Here is a 22,133-nt window from a genome sequence, read left to right as displayed (position 1 = left end):
CTTTATTTGTTCAGATCCTCAATCATATATGAAGCAACTTAGTTAACTAAGTAAGCTAAATAATAAGTTCACATAAATAAATAATTTTATTAAATAAAATGCAGACGAATTGAAACCTTTTTATTTGAAGTCGGTAAAAATTTAATGTAAAACATTGATTGTTACGTACCTACCTACAGTTTATATTTTCAAATAAAAATAATAAATAATGAAGTGTCTTATTTACAGTTTAGAGTAATGTTACAAAACATTTACGACTAAAATAATATTATTTCCATAAAAATATAACATCAAAGCAGCATTTATCAAAAAAAAAATTATAAACAAGACCATTAATACAGTACCCAGAAACAAACGCCTTCAAACCACATATTATGATTGAAAGAAGTATTTTCTTTATAATATATATAGATCATAAACTTACTTTTTAGTAAAAGTAAATACATAATTACATCTTAATATAAATAACACGGAATATTACCCAACAATATGTAATCAAGTTGTATTCTAATCAACAACAATTTAACCTTTGTCACCTCCTAAATAAATAGTTAAAACAAACTTAGATATTACGGATTGTTAATTTGAAAATCGAATAGGTAGATGGCGCTGCATCTATATAAGGAGGTGGGGGGAAAGTTTGAGTGCATTTGCCGTTCAGACGTCGTGGCAGACGCACGTAGTATTCGTATAGACTGATTTAATAGTGATAACCCCTAAATATGGGGACGAATAGTTTAAGCTTTAGTGTTATTTTATTGCTAGCGGTTTTATGGAGGCCAGCTTTAAGTGGTAAGTTTTTTTACATAGTTAAAAATGCAGTAGTGTACCTTTATTTTGTGTTTTAATTCAGTATAATATTATTTAGTCACAATGTAGAGTCAACTAAGAAAAATTAATAAAAAAAAATGCATGGTAAATATGTAAGTTTTATTAAGTTCCAATACATTTATAAGCTTTTAAGTTTAACTACTAATTTTTAACGAATAAAAGTAAAAGCTCTGAGCCGATTTTAATAATAATTTCAGAATTAACAAACTATATTAATGAATACCTAAAATAGACTCTATATTTTTTTATGTCCGGTTAACTATGGGCAAGCTAATGGTTTTTATAGAAATAAAAAAAATATTCATAATTGATATTTTTTCTTACATTACATGAATACCATATATTTTGTGAAATATTTTTCCATTGTCCTGATTAAATTATAATGATGATAGGAGAGTAATGCAGAATTTTCATGTTTTTAAAATTGCATTTTATACTATGAAAATAAAAAATCCTTATTTTAAAACGAAGACGTAAATCAGTTAAGTTTTATACCATAAGGTTGGTACATGTATTTTATAAAATATGTGTGTATAAATACACTTTAAAATATTATAATGCATATTTTTGTTTCTTACGAGAGATGACTATAAAATTTTTATAGCAATGTAATGTAATATGAATAACATTAAATATTATTTTATGGCATTTCATAATATTTAATCCAAAAAATGTCTACATAAAGTTAATCAACCTCTTCATGAGATGCTAATACAAAGATATTTCTAGCGATAAGTTCAAAATGGACAATTACAAAGTAAGAAATTATACCAACTACCACTCAGTATAGTCAGAAGTAATGAAATCTTTATATTGTAAATTTATCGTTTAAACACATTAACGATAAAGTAATTTTCTACTTTGTAACGATACTGAAAGGTATGATACTGAATAACGTAAGTAAAAAGTAAGGTCTAATTAAAAGACTACAAGAAACAAAGTCTCGTTGAAAACTCTTACGTAATGTTTAAAAGGTGTCGCTTTCATAAGAAAATAAACTGTTGCTAACACTGATAATAATATATTCGCAATTAACACCGAGATAATATTCAACTTTGACCCGAGATACCGCTATCAATGTCACTGTCAATATCCACCGAGCGAATTTGAACTTTTATACAATAACATACAGTTCAATATCCAAGATTACATTGTATTCGCGAGAAAGAGTCAACATGGAAAGGTACAAGTTGTGATAAGTTTAATTTTAAAAGACTTATTTACAAGATTATTAAGAATATTGTATTGTCTTAATAATATGAGCTTTTAGACAAGTATTGATTTTAAGCTAATTACTCGAAAAGTAAACAAGCTTATCGTTTTGAGAGAACAAAGAGCTAATACATTTGTCCAGGAACAAAGGATTATTTAACTATCTATTCAAACTGGAAGAAATTCATAATAAGGAATTAACGCGTCTTTAGAAATCTTAAAGCTTATCGCATCGCTTTTGTTATTCCACACCTTTATATAATGGTGTTCTTAAATAAAATTGGTTTTAAAAACTGTTATCAACTTAAAGTGTACCTTTCTTGTTATTATTCTGGCTAAATTTTAATAATCTTTTAACTTTTTTGAAAAACATACGACAATATGATACGATATACCTACCTAATCTGTTTCCCTCTGAGTTTCGCTATAATCGAGTTCTTGTTTTTTTTCCCAAATCTTCCAATATTATTAAATTAATTTTATCTGTTGAAACCTTGGCAATGACCACTGAAGATAACTTTCCATTGTTACTTATCTCTTAGCTTTTGACCTGTTTATCAAATATTCGCGGTATAAATAAATGTTTGTGTTCTTCGTGTTTTCGATAAATACCTTATTTTGATGTTAATTGCAACATAACTTGTATTATTAACTATTACTATTCGTCATTTTATCAAAATCGATTCAGTACTTTTGTGTTTAGTCAACGTATGAGTTTTTAGTTGCTCTATCCTGTTTCGGTTGGTAGGGAAATTTTCCCGTCCGATTAGGGCCCTTCTGGCCTCCTCCACTCAAGCGACAGCTCAAGCCGAGGTTCGTGGTCCCCGTCAAGGGGGGACGCCCTTGTGCATGTCGCTACCAGGGTGAACCTTCAGTTCACCCCCGCGTCCGCGTTAAAATGTAGTAGCCCTTCTGGCTAACATTGAGAAACACCATACAAAAAAAAAAAAAAAAAAAAGGGAAATTTTAAGATAGACCCCAGTATGAAAAAATCTATGAATCTATTAGTTGCTTCAGCTGTTTAAGATTATAAAATATAAACTCTTGTAAAATAAGCTTAAACTAAAACTCAAAATTTAATAATTCCTCGATACTTCAGTAAATGTGTATGAACTACGAACTATCAACGATTCGATATACTTTGGTATTTTTAGCCTATTTATTTAAAGTTCTTATTTCAATGATAATAATAATATGATATTTTCATAAACTGTGTTCATCTTACGACGATTTCACAGTTAATTGTTTCGTACTATATTACGACATTGAGCAAACCCATAATATGAGCCATAATATATCAGGTGTAAAGTGTAAACAAACATACATATTATAAACGTCCCTTCGCGGATGTGTCCGCTCTACACTGATTGACAAATTAGCCGTGATAACGTGGGAACTTTATTATCTGTTGAACATACTTGTATAGAAGTATATGACATAGAAAAATGGCCTGCAAGCTTACTTAAGTTACTAATTCTACTAAAAATCTCTACATGATTAGAAAACTGCTAAATATTAGTTAACTAGCTGCGCTTCGCGGTTTCACCCGCGTGGCTTCGCTCCTGTTTGTCTGAGCGAAATGATACATAGCCTGCCTTCCTCAATAAATGGGCTATCTAACACCGAAAGAATTTTTCAAATCAGACCAGTCGTTCCCGAGATTAGCGCGTTCAAACAAACAAACTCTTCAGCTTTATAATATTAGTATAGATTGTATAATATTGTAGGTGCTCTGAAACCATTAAATGCGAATTACGACAAAAATCCAATTTCAGTGCTCGATGATATTTTGACAGTCTGTAAGAATGCTCTACATAATATTATGTTACACTAGCTTTCCGCCCGCGGCTTCACCCGCGCAGCTAAAGAAAAACCCGCATAGTTCCCGTTCCCGCGAGATTTCCGTGATAGAACCTATCCTATGTCCCGGGGTAAAAAGTAGCCTATGTCCTTTCTCGGGTATCAAAATATCTCTATGCCAAATTTCATGCAAATTGGTTCAGTAGTTAAGGCACAATTGAATAACAGGCAGACAGAGTTACTTTCGCATTTATAATATTAGTATGGATTAGTAGGTATATAGTTCAGATTTCAATAAATTACACCCCGGTCATGATATGATGCGATGATTCGCAGTAATTGGTAATCGGAGTTATACGACTGTAATAAGATTGGGTTCATGATATAATAAAAATAGTAAAGAATCGTTATACAGGGTTACTTGTAAAACACCAGCAACCTCGCAGGACAAGATAGCAAACATCATAAGTAACAACATTTGTTCTACGACTTTTGATAATTTGTTAGATTTTGTTTTCATACAAAAATAAATATTCATTTAATTTTCCGTTTGAATATTATAAACTCTACGCGCATTCCTAAAATTACGTAAACAAGAAGCGAACGGGAGGGGAAAGGGGGCGTCGTGTCGTCGTTTCGACACGTTTCGATAATGAATAGAACATAGACTTACAAATGTTAGGAGAGTACAATAAAAGCTTAAAAAATCATTTAAAAATAATTTATTGCGTTATGCCAAAAGTCGTAGATCAAATGTTGTTACTTATGATGTTAGCTACCTTGTCCTGCGAGGTTGCCGGTGTTTTACAAATAACCCTGTATATAAATAATTCTCTAAAGAGTAGAGTAGAGACACTAATTACTGAGACTGTTAACGTACTTTTTTTCTGTCGTATCATCATTGCTTTCTGTTAAAAACATCAAAAAGGCACTGTAAAGTGTTAGCATATAAAATCTACATAAATTGTGGCATTTAAGTTGTACAGAGTTGTTTAAAACATTAGTCGATTACAAATATATTTTTTATTACTTCTTCAAGAAGCAGACACTTTAATTGACCATTAATTTCTGTAGTAATTGATGAAAAGTCTCCCGTTTTGTTGTTATGATTATAAAATCAACACCTTTTTTAAATTAAACAAACAACAAATTGCTATCAACAGATTGTTTACTTTAATAAATGTCTAAAGATCAATAAAAATTGATTTACCTACAAATGACTAACTTCAATACCAACCTTATCAAGGTAAGCTAAAACTTTAGGTAAGTTAGTAGTAAATGACGAACTTAACTTATATATTTTCTTGCGATCACAAAAAAAAAACATTTCCAATACGAACAAACAGGAGTCAAGGACCTTAACCACTGGGACCCCAAATACGACCAATAAAGTCCCCTCAGCAAATTGGGTAATTGCATAAAACTGCGCTTCGACCATTGTGATCAGCTTGAGGATTGAATTGAAATGTCTAGAATGTCTATAGGCTGAACTAAATGAGATATAAAGGAATATGTTGATTAAAGTACTTATGTATCTTTATGTATTTCAGTTTTAAATGTTTACTTTAAATACAATTTTGTTTAAATCTAAATACGGTTTAAAATAAATTCTAATATAAGTGTTATGAGATCGTTAGAAAGTGACAAATTACTTAATTTTTCAATAAAACAAATTGCGCAGGAGTTAGATCTTATAGGTAAAGTCAAGTTGTTTTTTGGGTTAAAAATACTGACGAAATCGTATATGATACATTACATTAAAATAAATAATCTGTAATTTGAACTTGAATTTTAACATCTTTGTAACGGAGAAAGTTAACGAAGAAATAGGCTAGATAGTAGTATTTACATAGTCAAAATGAAGTAAATATTATTCATTAAACACTCTCTTAAATAATGATTCACATGTTTGCATACTTCTGACCTAAAGACCCGTAACGGAACTAACTTTGTTGATTTGTTGTTTGACACAATCTGTACCTTGACCCTAAGTTTGAGATAAACTGAGGAAATGGACCTTACACCGATTAGTTTATTCATTTGATAATTTTACGAGTTTTCCTTTCAGCAATTTTATTATGATGATTAGAATAAGTAATTGATAATATTTATGACACATTTATGCAAGGTTAATGCAATTTATGTGCGGTAATTAAAATTATATAAGTTTTATGAGCGATCTACATCGATTTGAATTAGAAGTCGATTTGATATTGCAAGCCGCTTGCCCTGATTTCGACCAGGTTACTCAGATGCCTCTGAAAATGTAATTTTTAAAATAGATCAAGCTGATAAGCATTACACTTATTACTGACGAATAGTCAATTAATGATAACCAAATAAAAACAAATGTAAAATCGATGATAAAAACATCTAAATATTTTGAACGTTTTAAATTCTAATGGAGGTAATTACTAATTATATTTAACTAATCAAAACAATTTTATTTGTTTCAGACAAATGCTCAATAGCGTGTAAAGGATGTAAGTATATTATATTTAATTTTATTACTTAAATTTATTAGAAAATTTCAGTTATTAATATACCTAAATGCTATGGAAAAGCTTATAAGATCTTGGGTTCGAATCCCGGTGAATAAAATATTAAAAATTTTAAGTTAAAGAATTCCATTTCGAAATCAAAGACAGAATTCAGTGTAAACCCATATAACAATACCCAAAATATTTAAATACAAAAATATTTTAACTATTTTTCTTCCTTATTTAACAAAATTTCCTACGTAATTGAGCTCTTTGAAATAATATTTGAAACGACCCACAAGAAAAATGGTTCAAAAATAATAATTTAAACCTAAATTCCCCTCCAGCTCCATCATCACTAAGCTTTCTCAACGGACACACATACAACTATGGCGTCGAAGGAACCGTCTCCGTCTACTTGACAGGAGCAAATAAACAGGAGACAAACGTGAAAGTCTTCGGTCAAGTATCCGTGACGGCACTTGGTAACTGCGCTCATTCGCTTAAAGTCAGCGCCTTGGCTATTTCTGGTCCTGGTGGCAAGGTAAGATGTGAAATAGAACTTTAATAAACTAAAATTGCTTGTGCGAACAACAAAAAATCTTAATAATTTAAAGGCCTGTATGAAACAAGCAAAGATCATAAAATTATGAGAACGAGAGAGTTCTAGGCTAGAGCTAAAGCTGTTGCTAGAAAACTATTGGAGAGATTTTAGAATATTTTTAAAAGTTTTTCTAGATAAATTAATTTTTTTTTTCTTCTTGATATTTTTTATTTTATTCACACGATTTATTACAGAAATACCCCGCACCTAAAGGCATTGACAAGGTCGTACAATTCAGCTTCCAAGATGGCCGTGTTGGATCTCAAATCTGCGCTGAGGACGGTGACACCAGAGCTTCTCTTAACATCAAGAGAGCCATCATTTCTCTCCTGCAGACAGAACAGAAATCATCTACACAGGTAAATATTTCTAACCTTTTTAAATTTATAATTATTTACACACATAATATTATATTTTATGCCTTTATCATAGAAGTTCATGTTTAAAACTGTTTTTATAGCCTAATTAGCTCTACTCTAGATAATATAATATTGGGTGCGTTGTTTATAACAATTTGCTAATAACCTTTCCATCAATCAATAAACCTACCACTTCAATTACTTCAGTTGAAACTAACTTTCTCTCTCTATCTATTTACTATCACTCCAACAATAAGACCCGATTTACAATAATAACCATACCCATATCTATTACTACCTTTTAGATCGACGTGTTCGGCGCTTGTCCCACCGACGTGTCTTCCTCCCAAGAGGGTTCAGCAGTACTCCTGCACAGACGCCGGGATCTCTCCCGCTGCGCATACCGGGAACAGGGCAAAAACGACCTGATCTCTGCTGTGTACAACCCAAGCGCTGTAAGTTTGTTGTTTTAACTAATTTTAATCTAACCTACTGTGGGATAGCTAAATTTACTAAAATACTTATTTGGCAAGTTAAAATGTAAAGTATTATCTTCACTTGAAGTTATCACATCCCGTTGAAACGTAATTTCTAATACTTTCATATTTAAACAGGTTATCAAGAACACCCAGATTCTTCAGTCTGCCCTGACTGTCGAGACTAAAGTAAACAACGGTATTCCCGAGAAAGTGGCTGCTTCTGAAGACTACATTTACAGACCTTTCTCTGCTGGGGACAATGGTGCTAGAGCCGCTGTCAACACTAAACTTACCCTCTCTGGAACAACTCAAGGAGGTGGCAATGGAGGTACGAATTGTTCTGAATAAGTTCATGATTATTATTGTAAATTTTACGAGGAAAGCCAAAGAGATAAACAATAAACATATTATATTAGTGAAAATATCAATTGTGGTTCCTTTATCATGGCTATACTTAAATATAATTGTAATTGATTTGAAACAAAATCTATAGAACAACATCTTAATGCAATATTTCAACCAGTATCACGTATTATAATACCACAAAACTTAAAAACATCAACCCTCTCCACATAATATTTTATTAAGTTCCGGTTTAGTACTCGATGAATTTCCATATTATTATGACTTATGCTCTCATCTTTTATAACCGTAATTTTATAATATAATCAGGCAACTGCCCCGAAAGCCGCACCATCATCTTCGAAAACCCCCACCAAGGTACACCCGACCACAGCAACGCACAGAATGTACTCACCGCTATCAAGGAAGCATGCAAACACCTCGGTACTGAAGCTGGTTCCAAATCTGCTGGTTTCTTCGCTCAACTCGTCAGGGTTAGTATTAGAAAAAATAACATCTAGATATTAATCTTCATAATAATCACCAACTAGTTGAAAATATATTTTTGTTGTATTTGTATCATGACACAATTTTGATGTGTTTATTTATTAATTCAGACAAAAAAAATGCTTTGCTAACACTAATTATTTTTACAGATTATGAGATCTACAAGCAAGGATGACTTGATGAAAGTATTTGGCCAAATCAAAGGAAACAACCTCGAAAAGTAAGTTGGTGTTTTCTCTTTTTATCTTATTCGTTTCACCAGAAATTTATTGATTGATAATTCTGGAATTGTTCGTTTATTGAAAATTTTGAATCGAACAAAGAAAAATAACGATTGGATAATATTTGTAATAAGCCACATATTTTGATGTATTAGACATAATGTTATGTAGCAGTTTAAAAATATTCGTTATCATTTTTTCAACTAAGATAATTTACGTTATATACATAACTACAGGATAACATAACTGTATCGCATATTTTCCGAAATCTGTTTTCACTAGCCATGTCAATGTATAACACAATTGTAATTAATATTATTATTTCAGACGCGTATTCTTGGACGGTCTGCTCCGCGCTGGCACTGGGCCAAGTATCGAGGCCTCCATCCAGGTCCTGAAGGGCAAGCAGCTCTCTGCCCTCGAGGAGAAGCTGGTCTTCCTCTCCCTTGGAAATGCTAGACATGTCACCAGCGACACCATTAAGGCTGCTGCTGTAAGTTTAATTTATTTAACTATAGTTTAGAACATTTTGATTTTGTAGGCTATTGTATATGAGTGTTCACTGGATAATCATGAGTATTGTGTATGTTTAAAGTTAATATTTTTATGTATCAATTTATTATGACGTGCTTCATGTGCACTGTGTAGTGATTAACTTTAGCTGCAATGCTAAAAAAATATTACTTATTATATCCCTATTAATTGTAATTTTAATAATATTTTAAAATTTCGCTCTAGAATTGATAAGAATTGATAACTTAAATATTTAAAGACTTAATGTAGAATATTCTTACCTTTGCTACCGTTCCCGTTCTTCGTTTGTTAACGTTTTTTAATTTAATTTTTTCATAATCACTAATTAAAAATATAACTATAGGGTCTATTGGACCTTCCGGATGCGCCCAAAGAAATCTACCTTGGAGTTGGAGCTTTAGCTGGAGTGTACTGCCGCGCTCATGAATGCCATTCCAGTAAGACGGAGGGAATTATTGCTCTTAGCAAGAAGTTCGCAGCCAAACTGCAAAATTGCAAACCCAAGACGAAGATTGATGAAGACAACGTAAGCTAACCAATATTTATTTATTCTATCTATCAAAAATCTATAAAAATAGTTAATGTACTTATTATAACTTAAACAGGATTAGTACAACTTGAGCTATTTGAATTAGGACCATATTTTGCTTTTGATCATCTTTAACACTAAAAACATTACAGTTAAATTTCAACTGGTTGCAATTAAAGTGAATCAGAAAGGAAGTTTTGTGTTTACTTCCTTATATCGCCTTCAATATTTTCATGAGTAAAATTACTATATAATTTATATTTTTTATATATTATTCAGGTGGTAGCAGTACTAAAGGGTATCCGCAACATTCGCCACTTGGAAGACAGTTTGATCGACAAGCTCGTGCACTGCGCGAACGACAACAACGTCAAAGCCCGCGTGAGAGTCGCCGCTTTGGAAGCTTTCCAGGCTGATCCTTGTGCCGCTAAGGTAACTATTATAACTTTAGAACTAAGAATCGAATGTGATTCATGCCGGTCAATGGGCATATACAAGGCAAAGAATATGGAATATATAGCATAGAATACAAATGATTGTCAACGTATAGAATTTCTAGTATAATATACGTCAATTTAGGTATATTGTAACGTAAAAGCTATGAAAAATACTACTTATAAAAATGATAGATAAATCTAGTCAAATAGTACAAAATATTAAAAGGCGCTTTTCAGAAAGGTTAGATCTTAACAGAAGAGATAAACATTCAAAATTATAATAAATGTCGTATTTAATTAAAATTGTAATTAGTCAGAACTTTAAATTAAATTCCTGCTCTATATTGTTCATATAGTTGAAGAAGACCGGTCTGGACCTGATGAAGAACAGGCAATTGGATTCTGAAATCCGTATCAAGGCGTACCTTGCCGTGATCGCGTGTCCTTGTGGCAAGTCTGCCAATGAAATCAAGGCTTTGTTGGACTCTGAACCTGTACACCAAGGTAGGTTTTTCTTATACGATTACGATTTAAACGTTTGATTTTTTGAAACGACGCGTTTTTAATGAAATGTAATTATTACAGATTTTTTTCTATTGAGATTCTATGTTTATTGATGAAAAAATTTATATTTACATTATGTAAGCCAACTGTAAACACATACGAATCATACGATACTAATGAATGAAAATATAACCATAAAATGTTACTAATGATCTCACACCGTAAGATTAAATAAATTATATTGCGCTAGTAATTGTATTCTGAGATAGGTGAAGATAACAAAAAAACAAAATATAAGATAGAAATAACGCGCAGCATAAAGTTAACTCGAAATTTACTTCCAGTCGGCCGTTTCATCACCACATCTCTGCGACACATCCGTTCATCAGCCAACCCTGACAAGCAGCTCGCTCGCCAACACTATGGACTCATTTCTACTCCCAGCAAATTCAACGTTGATGACAGGTAATTTTATTTACTGATGATAAAATCACATAAAGGAAAGCGTAGAAAATGTATGGACTTATTATATTTTTTTTTTTAATAATACACTTACGCAAATGATTTTAAGTGTGGATGCGAATGAATTTATAATTTCAACAAAAATTTTACGCAACAACAGATTAGCTAATATATATTTATTTTATATTCTAATTGTTCTGAATAGAAAATATTCGTTCTGCCGCGTGTAATTTAATTAATGTTTTAAATGTTATGTTCATAGGAAATACTCGTTCTTCCGTGAGTTTTCATACAACATCGACGCCTTGGGCGCTGGTGGTACCGTCGAAGAGGCCATCATCTACTCGCAGGACTCCTTCCTCCCAAGATCTGCTACCTTCAACCTGACAGCTGAAATCTTCGGACACAATATCAACGTCTTCGAGGTGATTACTATTTTTTTAAATTGTACTGCTTGCGTTAAGTAAATATTCAGTTCAAAGAACATTAAACTGAGAGGAAAAGAGACTGTACATAAATCACTTGGTGTGTTTAATTATTATTATTATTCAAATACAGCAATAAATACTCAATAAATATCAAATTTAAAAAAAGCAGTTGCATTTTGAAAGCACGTGAAATAATTTATATTTTCATTCCTCATAGATCGGTGGTCGTCAAGGCAACCTGGACCGCGTGATCGAGCACTTTGTGGGACCAAGAGGCATGTTCCGCACACAGAAGCCACAAGAGATCTACGACAACTTGTACAAACGCGCTGAAGAAACCTTCCAGAAGGTCGACGGGAACTTGAGAGGCCGCCGCTCTGTTAAGAGCGAGGTTGACAACTTCGACAAGAACGTAAGTGTTTTTATTATTATCCACCGGTGTAAGCGAACTTTTGAAAATAACAGAATGGTTTCTTAAACCGTCTTTAACAAGTAATAATGATAGTAATAAGGGCGTAGGGATGTGACGACCCCATCGCCCACGGTTGGGATATCTATTGTTTACGTGATAATAGATATTCCACCCGTGCAATCAGTCAACCCGCAGGACACCTTGTGGCGGGGTGTCGGGGAGTAGCGACCCTGCGGGAACCGAGTGCTCCCGGGGGAGGCCCCTGTCTTCATCTCCGGCTTGCCTTCACCGGCCGGTCGGAGTGAAGCCTGACGAGGACAGGACCCCCACCTCTGGCTTGCCTTAACCGGCCGGCCAGAGTGGAGTCGCGAGAGCTTTTAGCTCGAAGGGTGGATGCGAAGCGTAAGTGGCGAGTGGGCACGTGATGCTGGACCCTCAGGGAGCGCGTGATCGGAGTTTAAAGTCCAGGGACGCCTCTCCACCCTTAGCTGCTCACAATATGTTGCCCCCTTGTCGCACTATTGCAGTGACTTGTTTCGGGGGCCCATACAGTGAGAGGGCGAGTCACCACCTGCCACCATATTTTTACTTTCTTTTAGTAGAAAGGCAGGTGCCATAGTTTCCCATAGTCCCCAGTACCAGTCCATTTAGCATCCCAATCCATAGCCCAATTATTAAATTTCCATACCCTGCAATAGTCCTACATCGGCCGCGGACTGCCTAGGGCTGTATCTCTATAGTGCAGTCATGGGCAGGCTGCGGCTGGTGTCCCACAACACATTAAAAGTCTCGAAAGGGCCTCTGCGTGTTGGATCCGTGTCCCCACGTAAGCCTTCCAAAGATCCGGGTACCGTCCTTCTGGTGGTACCCGAGTATTATGGAGAAGAGAAACATAGTAATAATATAACGATAATAATATTCTAAGATAACCAATTCAACAATATAATAGAGAAACATAGTCTCGTATTTTACAATATAAATATCTGTAATGGATTCACTTTGTAAAATGTTTACGTGTCATTATTTTACTATCGACTACTACTAATATTATTTTACATTCATCAGGTAAAAGCTGAATCAGTCCCCTACAATAACGAGCTGGACCTCGATGTCTACCTGAAGCTGTTCGGAACCGACGCGGTGTTCCTATCTCTAGGAGACGACAAGGGCTTCGACTTCAACAAGGGTCTCGACCAGGTGATGAAGATCGTCAGCGATGGCATTAACAAAGTCAAACACTTCCAGGTAAATACAAAAATATAACTTAAATAATTATTCTAAGTAAAAAGAGTAGATATATTTTTACATAAATAATAGAACAGATTCTAAAATTCATATTATTATATGTTTTAATATTACAGTTTAAAATAGTTTTATGTAGGTCCTTACGATAGAAAGTCAACTTATAGGAATTTAATCAATATCACTAAGTCAATTTTTTTTTATCTTGCAGCAAGAAGTTCGCGCTCATCTCTTATTCTTGGACGCTGAACTGGCGTACCCCACAGCCACCGGTCTGCCAATCAAATTGGACGTTGTTGGATCAGCCACTGGTCGTGTGGACCTGTCCACCAACATTGACATTCGCCAAATCCTCCGCTCACCGCAAAATGCTAAGGTTGACGTTAAGGTCGTACCCAGCACAGACATTGAAGTCTCAATGGTCATGATGGTCGATGCTAATGCAGTCACAGCTGGAATTAAAGGAATCGTGAACCTACACTCGTCTACTGGTGGTCATGTTATCGCTAAGGTCATTGAGAACGGCCAAGGATTCGATCTCCAACTGGGTCTACCAATTGACAAACAAGAAATCATAACTGCATCCAACGAACTTGTATTCTTCTCAGCTGAAAAGGGACAGATGGAAAAGCAGACGCCAATCAAGTTTGACTCTGATAAGAAGTCATACTCTGAATGCTTCGACCAAATGTCTGGAATTCTTGGTCTTACTCTTTGTGGAGAGTTCTCTGTACCTTTTACATTCTCAGGTAAATTTCACATCAATAATTAAAAGCGAAAGTACATTATAATTAGCTTTTTCATCACAATAAATATAACATACATCTTTAATTGCTGCTTTAAATCTGAAACATTCTTAATTTTAAATTTAAAGCTAACAAAAGAAATTCTAATCTTATATCATAACCTTCACGTAATATTTTTATCACTAGGACCTGAAGCCCAAGGTTCAATTTCCAAATTCTTGGCGAAATACCCAGTAGTGGGCCCCGCCAAGATTCGAGTAGCGCTTGAGAAGAACGACCTTCGCGGTTACCATCTGAAGGGAGCCTTGAGGACAGACAAACAGACCGGCAAATACGGCGTTGAACTGCTCTTTGACGCTGAAGGTAATTTAACAAATTCAATTGATACAATAATCAATTAAATAGATTGAATCAGTAGCTACTAAAATCACCAATAAATTAACGTAAGCTATCACACATACAATATTGTAATTGATTAACTTGTAAAAAGTATTTGTTATGTCACGTAATGCATCTAAACACTATTAAATTAATTTGTAAAATGTTCTTAATTTCATAGGATCTCAAAACCGACGCACTCAATTTAACGGAGATGTCATATACAACCCAGAGGAGAAGACTCTCAAACTAGCATTAGAGTCGCCGATCAAAACGTTACACGGACAAATTTCGCTCTTCACCAAACCAACAGAACAAGCACTTCTTGTTGATGCTAAAATCGACTCTATGGCCTATTACGGTAAAGTTGGTTTTAACGCTCAAGGCAATGACAGAAGGAAGGTCTGGAAACCAATTCTTGAATACGAATTGCCAGACAAAGGTGGCAGACAGAACCTTAAGGTCGATGGACAATTGATTCAGGAATCCAATGGACCAGCTGTGCGTTATACTTTGGAAGGAATCAAGGTGAATTATTTATTTTAACAAAGCGATTTATTTCACTAACGGTGTGAAAAGTTTAACAGTCAACGTTTCAATAAACCATTTCTTTGCTTAATTGTAGAAAATTACTTGTTAGAATTATTAATTACTGATTGCAGTTTATTGAACTAACTTTTATCTACGTGTTGATTTATTTAAAACGATACCAATTATGATTATTGTTTTAATTCTACGTGTTCTGAATATTTTATGATAATTTCAGGTTAACTTGCCAAACTCTAACGAGCCAGTAAACGTAGAGGGACACTTCAACTACGAACCTAAAGTCATCGAGATGGACCTGAAAGCAAAGAAGGGACAACACAACCTTCTCCTGAGCGGTTCCCTCAAGGGATACGATGTCAAACTCGAATTCATGAACACACTCAACCCATACGTTAACTTCAAGGTCAACGGACACTTTGAAAATGCCAAAGATGTAAGAATTTTTTTATATTGTAATGATTTTACCACAGCAACTTTTAAACATTACTCTTGCTCCGATTTACAATATATTATCTACAAAGTGAATGAACATATATAATTTATTTCACAGACAATCCACAATGACATAGACTTCTACTATGGTGGTGATCTTCGCGACTCAAACCAACGCGTCACTTTCAACCAACTGCTGAAGTTTCCTGATGCCGCTCACGTTATCACCAAGAACAAACGTAAGAACTAACATCAATTCCTTATTTACCTTCCTCATACATTGATACCTTATTTGCGTAGATTTTTCATTTCATTTAATTCTTTACAGTTGAAATCCACGCCTTACCAATCAAGGGAAAATTCGACCTGGAATACGACCCTAAAAAGTTTGATTTAGACGTTGAAGGAAATTACATGAACAGAGAGTTTGATTTAGAAGTAGATGCCCGTAGACACATTAAAAAGGAAGGAGACTATAGAGTCAAATTAGGCCTGAAATTAGACAAACAAGCCGTTGAAGTTCTCGTTAAGAGAGATATTGTTTCCGCCGACAAATCTAATTTGGAAAACTACATTGAAATTAAAAACATGGCTAAATACGAACTGTCCGGAGTTGTACTACACAGAAATAAGGCTAACGATTTGAACATTGGAGCTATTGGACACTTGAAACTCGCTGGTGGTGGTATGAAGGAAGATATTAAGTAAGTATAATTATTAGTCAAATATAAATAAATTGAAGAAGAATTTCAATTTATGTATTATACAAAAGAAATTGAATTGATGTATTATGCAAATTATGTATTTCTAAATACATTATTTGTTTCATAGCTTCGACACCGGTATCATCGAGAACGAAAATCTATACTCCGCTCACGCTACCATCTCGTTTGCTAAAGACAACGTGGCTCTCGACTTCCTCGCCAAGGTCAACCGTGGTGAGAACCCAACTGGTCAGCTGAAGCTGATCCTCAAAGATGCCATCAGCGCTAATGGACAATTCCAAGTAACTGACAATCAAGGCAAAGGAAACGGTGTGTTTATCGTCGAATTCAAAAAGGTAAGATACTACTGAGACCTTTTAAATTTCACATAGTAAAAAGTGATTGTGAAATTATAAGATTATTAGTAAAATTAAGATCACCATCGATCAAACGAACAAACATTTAACCCATTGAGTCCCAAGCGGCCCGATCGGTCCCAGACACAATAGATTTTCTATTGTGTCTGTGGTTGCGGGGCCTGAGTTATTAAAGATTCTATCAATACAACGTTAATAATGGTATTAAATAAAAATATCACATATCGAAATTTATTTTCAGGCACAAAGAAAAATTAAAGCTGATGTGAAATTCGTTTCCAAAGCACCTGTATACAACGCAGACGTTGAATTGTTCCTTAACTTCGAGAAGGATAACAACGAAAAACTACACTTCAGCACTACCAACAAGAGGAACGACAAGCTTATTGATTCCAAGTAAGCATTTAAAATGACATACGAAATAATGCAGAATAATCTCCATCTCTAATATTTATTTTTTCGACTAGACTTTCTTTAGAAGCAATGTTGAGTCGTTAAAAAGCACATAAATTGTTCATTATCGTTCTATCATCCATCTCCAATTATTATATTACGCACTATGCATATTATGTGTAATGTGTATGTATTGAAATGTAGTTATAGTATAGGATTTAATTATTTGCGTCAATAGGTAAGCTTATAACTGCATCGAACGCATCTAACCTCAAATAATTTCCAGGAACAAGTTGGAATACAACGGCAAAAAGACAGAAGTCAATGTGCACCAAGAGGGAGGTCTGATGGGAGATGATAAGGGCAACTTAAATGTTGAGGTTGTGCTTCCAACAGAAAGGTGCCTGAACTTGAAGATCGACCGTGAGCTTGCTGCTAAAGATGGAGTACGTAATTTTATTATTTTTTGGTGTAATTCTAATTGAATCAATATCATAACTCATGCAACATAAAAAAGATAATATTTTATTGATTTTTTGTAATATATTAAGACATTTTTAACTAATTTCATATTATTAGTTGCATAGAAAGAAACTGCTCTCCATTTCCCTTGGTATTGTTCTGAATGCTTCTTATAAAAAAAAAACAAATTGCAGGTATACAACGGTCACGCAGATATCCTTCTGTCTGACGCAGCCAAGCGTGGAGGAGCTGCATCCATCATCAGCTACAAGGGCAAACTAACCAACACTGACATGGAAAAGACATTCGACTATGAAGGTGCAGTTGAGATGCGCTTGCAAAATGGCCGCGATCTACAGAGCAACTTCTTCTACAAGAAACATCCTAATGGCGATAAATTCGACGTCAAATTCAAGGTAAATACAATTCTGTGAAAGAATATTTCTTTATAAGACAATAATAAATAATGAAAAATAACATTTTATTGAATAAAATAGCTCTGCACATTTATAAAAAAATCATATAAATTATTTTAATGAAAAGGTGCAACATATTTTGATGTGATACTGATATTCTTAAAAAACCTTTTTGAAGTCTGTTAATTTAAAAAATGTTTTGCGACCAGTACGGATAGAACACCAAGACGGAATTATTATTATAGCACTGACCATATAGCCAATTGTTTAACTAATAAATAATTCAATTTCCAGGGTGATGTATCAGGAAACCTAATCCCCAAGCGCGCTCTGATCGACGGTAGCTTCAGCTTCAAGGACATCAGGTCCTTCGAAGACCCGTACCGCGTGAAGGCCAGCTATGGTGACGATCTCTCTGCTGAGGTGGTCGGCACTTACGTCGCACACTTCCCAGAGACCGGCGAAAAGAAGTAAGTTTTGAATACGCAATATGTAAAGGTGTAATTTATATTGATAGTTGAAAAAAAAAACACTCTGATACTATTAGAAATAGTCACAAAAGTTTACTTATTACTTATGACATTTGAACACTCTTTTTAGAAGCAATTAAAATTACAATGAAATGACAAATGTTTATAATGCAACACAATTAATTATGTTACACGAGAAATTTTTTACGTTGTGTAAACGTTTTGTACTCAATTTTTTTTATATAGTTTAGAGAATACAAAAAAAATCGATTACGAGGCGGGATTTGAACTCCCATCTTTGCCTATAGCACAGAATACATAATAGTAGCTAAACGCTAATAATGCCTATAGCGTAATTGATTTTTTTACTATTCTTTAAATATTTTTCATTAATGAAGAATGCATCATTTGGATGCTATAAAATTAAAATATTAACTCTTTCTCTTATTCATTTATTAATAAACGAATTATTTTCATTCAGATACTTGGATGACTTCACTGTCTCAGTCCGCTTGCCGTTCGAGAAGGCCCATGACATCAAGTTCGTGTCTACATTACTATACCTGAAGCCCGAAAACAAGGATTCTGAAGTAAGTTTAAATTAATAAAATATTTGAAATCTGCAAAAAAAGCAGCGCATACGTGTCAGAAACTGCTTTGGCAAGATTCAAAGAAACAAAAATCGTCGCCTTACTCCATGTCGTGACGGTATTGCCATGATGCGACCTTGAAATTTTACTCTCAACGCGCCAAAAGAAGATTCGCTAAAAATTACAACTTGCAAAAATGAAATGGACAAATACAAATAATATTATTAGGTATGTTAATACTTAGTACAAATGCCAATAAAAATATTTCAAGATTTTCGTTTAAAATTACGTTGTTTCGTTTAGTAAGTTAAGTTAAATTTAACAAAAAGTTTACGTAAACTTACTCTTATGTCCTCTACCATCAGGTGACCTTAATTGAATCTCTACAAATCAACGGAGACATCTACAAGATCGACGGCAGCAGTAAATACAACACCAAGAATGGAAACACCAAGCTGAAGCTCATCGTTCCCCACTACGACCCTGTTGTGCTCGATGTCAACTACAAGGCTGACATAGAAGGTAACATTACGACATAAATAATAATTAGGAAGTTAATAAAGTTCCCAATTACTTTGAAATACTAATAGAAATAGACGAATGTAACATAAAAAATCGAACAGAAAGAATCAGAAAGATTGCTGGGATTCGTTATGAAAATCAAATAAAAATAAACGCAACTAAATTCTTAAATTCCTTTATCGTCACCACCAAAAATATATCTGGTTATTATTATTTTTTTAAAACAACATTAACTTCATAATTGAATATTATCAGGTGACTCCAAATCTGGCGATATGGAATTCAAAGCACAATACGGCAAGGGCAAAACTGCGTCCCTCAACATCCAGGGATCATCAGCAGGCAGAGATTACGAGCTGAAGGTCAACGCGAACGCCCCACAAAATGATAAGCTGAAGAAGCTGGTTCTCAATTTGCACAACAAGGTGAAACTTATGATTAAAGTCTAAAAATTAACAAAGAAATAAAACAATAAGATAACGTAAATAATAATTAGTACATCGTACTTATAAAAGCTACGGAAACCAATTTTTTAAACCCTGCCTTCAAAAGTTTTTGTAAATATCTTTGTTTAAAACACAACCTATTCTATTAAAACTTACATCAATAAATACGATTGTTCTCTGGGTACTATAAAAGTTAACAAAACAAATGAAGTCGGACATAATATTATAACATAATATGAAAAGTTATTATACGATTTTGATTTTTAGTTCCTATTTAGCATATTTTAATTCCATTTATCTTCTTCAGAACCCAACACCTGACACCTACGACAGCGTATTATCAATCGACGCTGACGGCCGCGTGTACCGCTCGGAGAGCTTACTGGTGTTGTCGCAGATCAAGCCCGTCTTTGACTTCAAATACTCAAGCCCTAGCTCTGATAAGGTTGCGAGGTAAGCAAATCATGCATTTTTTCACGATGATAAGTACAGATAAATACTGTCATTACTATGTCCTAAGAACAAAGAGATTTTAATAATCTGTAAATTAATCTATCAGACAATTACGTAGGCATGACATTAATATAACATCTCTACTGTTAATCGAGATTAATTATTACCTCTACGTAAAATATACGTTTGTTGAGCTTAATTAAATTTTAAACTCTCTTAACAAAAATCAGCAATCTTATCCATACTAATATTATAAATGCGAAAGTAACTCTGTCTGTCTGTTACTCAATCACGCCTTAACTACTGAACCAATTTGCATGAAATTTGGTATAGAGATATTTTGATACCCGAAAAAGGACATAGGCTACTTTTTACCCCGGGAAATAGGATAGGTTTTATCCCGGAAATCCCACGGGATCGGGAACTATGCGGGTTTTTCTTTAACTGCGCGGGCGAAGCTGCGGGTGGAAAGCTAGTACTCTATAATTATATCTATATTCTTTTATTTCATTTTGCAGAGTCTACATGAAGGGCTCCAACTTCGAGGCCAAGCACGGTGAGGTTGAACTCAAATTCGTTAACTTCAACAAATTCGACGTGGACGCTACCTTCGAAGTCGGTTTCCAGAATGATCTCTTCCTGAAATTCCGCGGAAACTCGCAATCGCTTGCTCTCAAGAACTACAAGTTGGATATCTCTAGCAAGGACGCTGGCAACGGCAAGAGATTGGAATTCAGCGCGATTAATGACAACAAGAATGTATTGAGTGGAAGGTAAATTTAAAATGTATTTTTTTAACTGCTCTAAAAATTAAATGATTAACTCTGTTATAAAAAAATTGAAATTCCAGGTCCACGGTCCACTACTTGTCATTTCACTCAAAAAAATATTTGTCTATTACAATTATTAATTAAATTAGCCATTAGGTATGACTAGGTTCTTCGATTCAATATATTTTGAGATTTCAATACAAGATTGAATTAACGAACTTTTAACTATTGTAGTACCTCATTAATCAAGAAGGAGGAAGGTCTGAAGACAATCATTGAAGGATCTGGAACCCTCAAGGTTAAAGACTCGCAGAAACCAGCTAACTTCAAGTTCATCCGCACTTTGCTTACAGAGGGCAATGAACAGGGCATCGAGGTAAGATAACAGCGCTTTTAATGTAATAAATTTTTGTTATACAAACGTAGATATCAAATATTCCTCATTGATAGATTTATAAGAAGAACACGCTAAAGATTCTTCTATGATACTCAACGAAAGAACTGGTGTGATAGAATAAGTCTTTACAGGTAAATCTCATACTAAAAAGCGAAATCTTAAAACAGAAGTTAATTTTGATAATTCGTTACCAAACTTTTATTTTACACGTAGTGCTCCGTTAAGACTAAGCAATGAATTATTTATTACAGACATTCATCAACGTAGCTGTTGGCGAACTTAACCACGTTGCCGAAGCCCGCATCACAAACTTGGAATACAAGACCTCGTACGTGTACTGCGAAGAGAAGAAACAATGCGCACACGCAGAATTGAACTCCAAGATCGCTATGACCCGTAAGTGCTGTTCTTATGTTATTTGGATAGAAAATAAATCGAGATTCCTACTTTAAGTTTAATTTTTTGATAGAATAGCATTTGTTTTTTAATAAGGTTGGTTGATTTGGATATTTATGTCCTTAACAACTTATAGAAAGTTCATCACTGACGAATGAGTTTTCTGTTGACAGAACTCATTTTCCTTTTAACATAATGTGAAAATTACATTTTTTATAAGAAAAATTCAATATAGACGAATCATTATTA

At 34.0% G+C, this 22,133-nt stretch overlaps 1 protein-coding gene across 1 annotated transcript in view; it reads left to right on the top strand.

The window, feature by feature from the left end:
• Window positions 1-655: 655 nt before the first annotated feature.
• The window catches only part of LOC123703579 (apolipophorins), a 34,501-nt gene continuing 13,023 nt past the window's right edge, over window positions 656-22,133 (top strand). Inside the window, exons 1-34 of the mRNA XM_045651663.1 lie at window positions 656-792; window positions 6,300-6,326; window positions 6,671-6,867; window positions 7,122-7,286; window positions 7,592-7,741; window positions 7,901-8,093; window positions 8,438-8,601; window positions 8,764-8,834; window positions 9,163-9,328; window positions 9,713-9,895; window positions 10,178-10,330; window positions 10,692-10,839; window positions 11,184-11,304; window positions 11,564-11,726; window positions 11,947-12,141; window positions 13,207-13,386; window positions 13,595-14,132; window positions 14,316-14,492; window positions 14,689-15,035; window positions 15,274-15,489; window positions 15,607-15,727; window positions 15,817-16,192; window positions 16,320-16,548; window positions 16,811-16,965; window positions 17,249-17,408; window positions 17,619-17,840; window positions 18,135-18,310; window positions 18,792-18,900; window positions 19,266-19,422; window positions 19,678-19,847; window positions 20,176-20,321; window positions 20,840-21,094; window positions 21,326-21,467; window positions 21,740-21,884. Coding sequence (XP_045507619.1) covers window positions 723-792; window positions 6,300-6,326; window positions 6,671-6,867; window positions 7,122-7,286; window positions 7,592-7,741; window positions 7,901-8,093; window positions 8,438-8,601; window positions 8,764-8,834; window positions 9,163-9,328; window positions 9,713-9,895; window positions 10,178-10,330; window positions 10,692-10,839; window positions 11,184-11,304; window positions 11,564-11,726; window positions 11,947-12,141; window positions 13,207-13,386; window positions 13,595-14,132; window positions 14,316-14,492; window positions 14,689-15,035; window positions 15,274-15,489; window positions 15,607-15,727; window positions 15,817-16,192; window positions 16,320-16,548; window positions 16,811-16,965; window positions 17,249-17,408; window positions 17,619-17,840; window positions 18,135-18,310; window positions 18,792-18,900; window positions 19,266-19,422; window positions 19,678-19,847; window positions 20,176-20,321; window positions 20,840-21,094; window positions 21,326-21,467; window positions 21,740-21,884 — 6,187 coding nt within the window. The 5' untranslated portion in view covers window positions 656-722. The remainder of the gene's footprint in view (window positions 793-6,299; window positions 6,327-6,670; window positions 6,868-7,121; window positions 7,287-7,591; window positions 7,742-7,900; window positions 8,094-8,437; window positions 8,602-8,763; window positions 8,835-9,162; window positions 9,329-9,712; window positions 9,896-10,177; window positions 10,331-10,691; window positions 10,840-11,183; window positions 11,305-11,563; window positions 11,727-11,946; window positions 12,142-13,206; window positions 13,387-13,594; window positions 14,133-14,315; window positions 14,493-14,688; window positions 15,036-15,273; window positions 15,490-15,606; window positions 15,728-15,816; window positions 16,193-16,319; window positions 16,549-16,810; window positions 16,966-17,248; window positions 17,409-17,618; window positions 17,841-18,134; window positions 18,311-18,791; window positions 18,901-19,265; window positions 19,423-19,677; window positions 19,848-20,175; window positions 20,322-20,839; window positions 21,095-21,325; window positions 21,468-21,739; window positions 21,885-22,133) is intronic.

This window comes from Colias croceus, chromosome 26, assembly GCF_905220415.1.
Source record: "Colias croceus chromosome 26, ilColCroc2.1".
Taxonomy (NCBI): Eukaryota; Metazoa; Arthropoda; class Insecta; order Lepidoptera; family Pieridae; genus Colias; species Colias croceus.
Note: the sequence above shows the minus strand (reverse complement) of the source record. Positions and strands in the feature narration are given on the sequence as shown.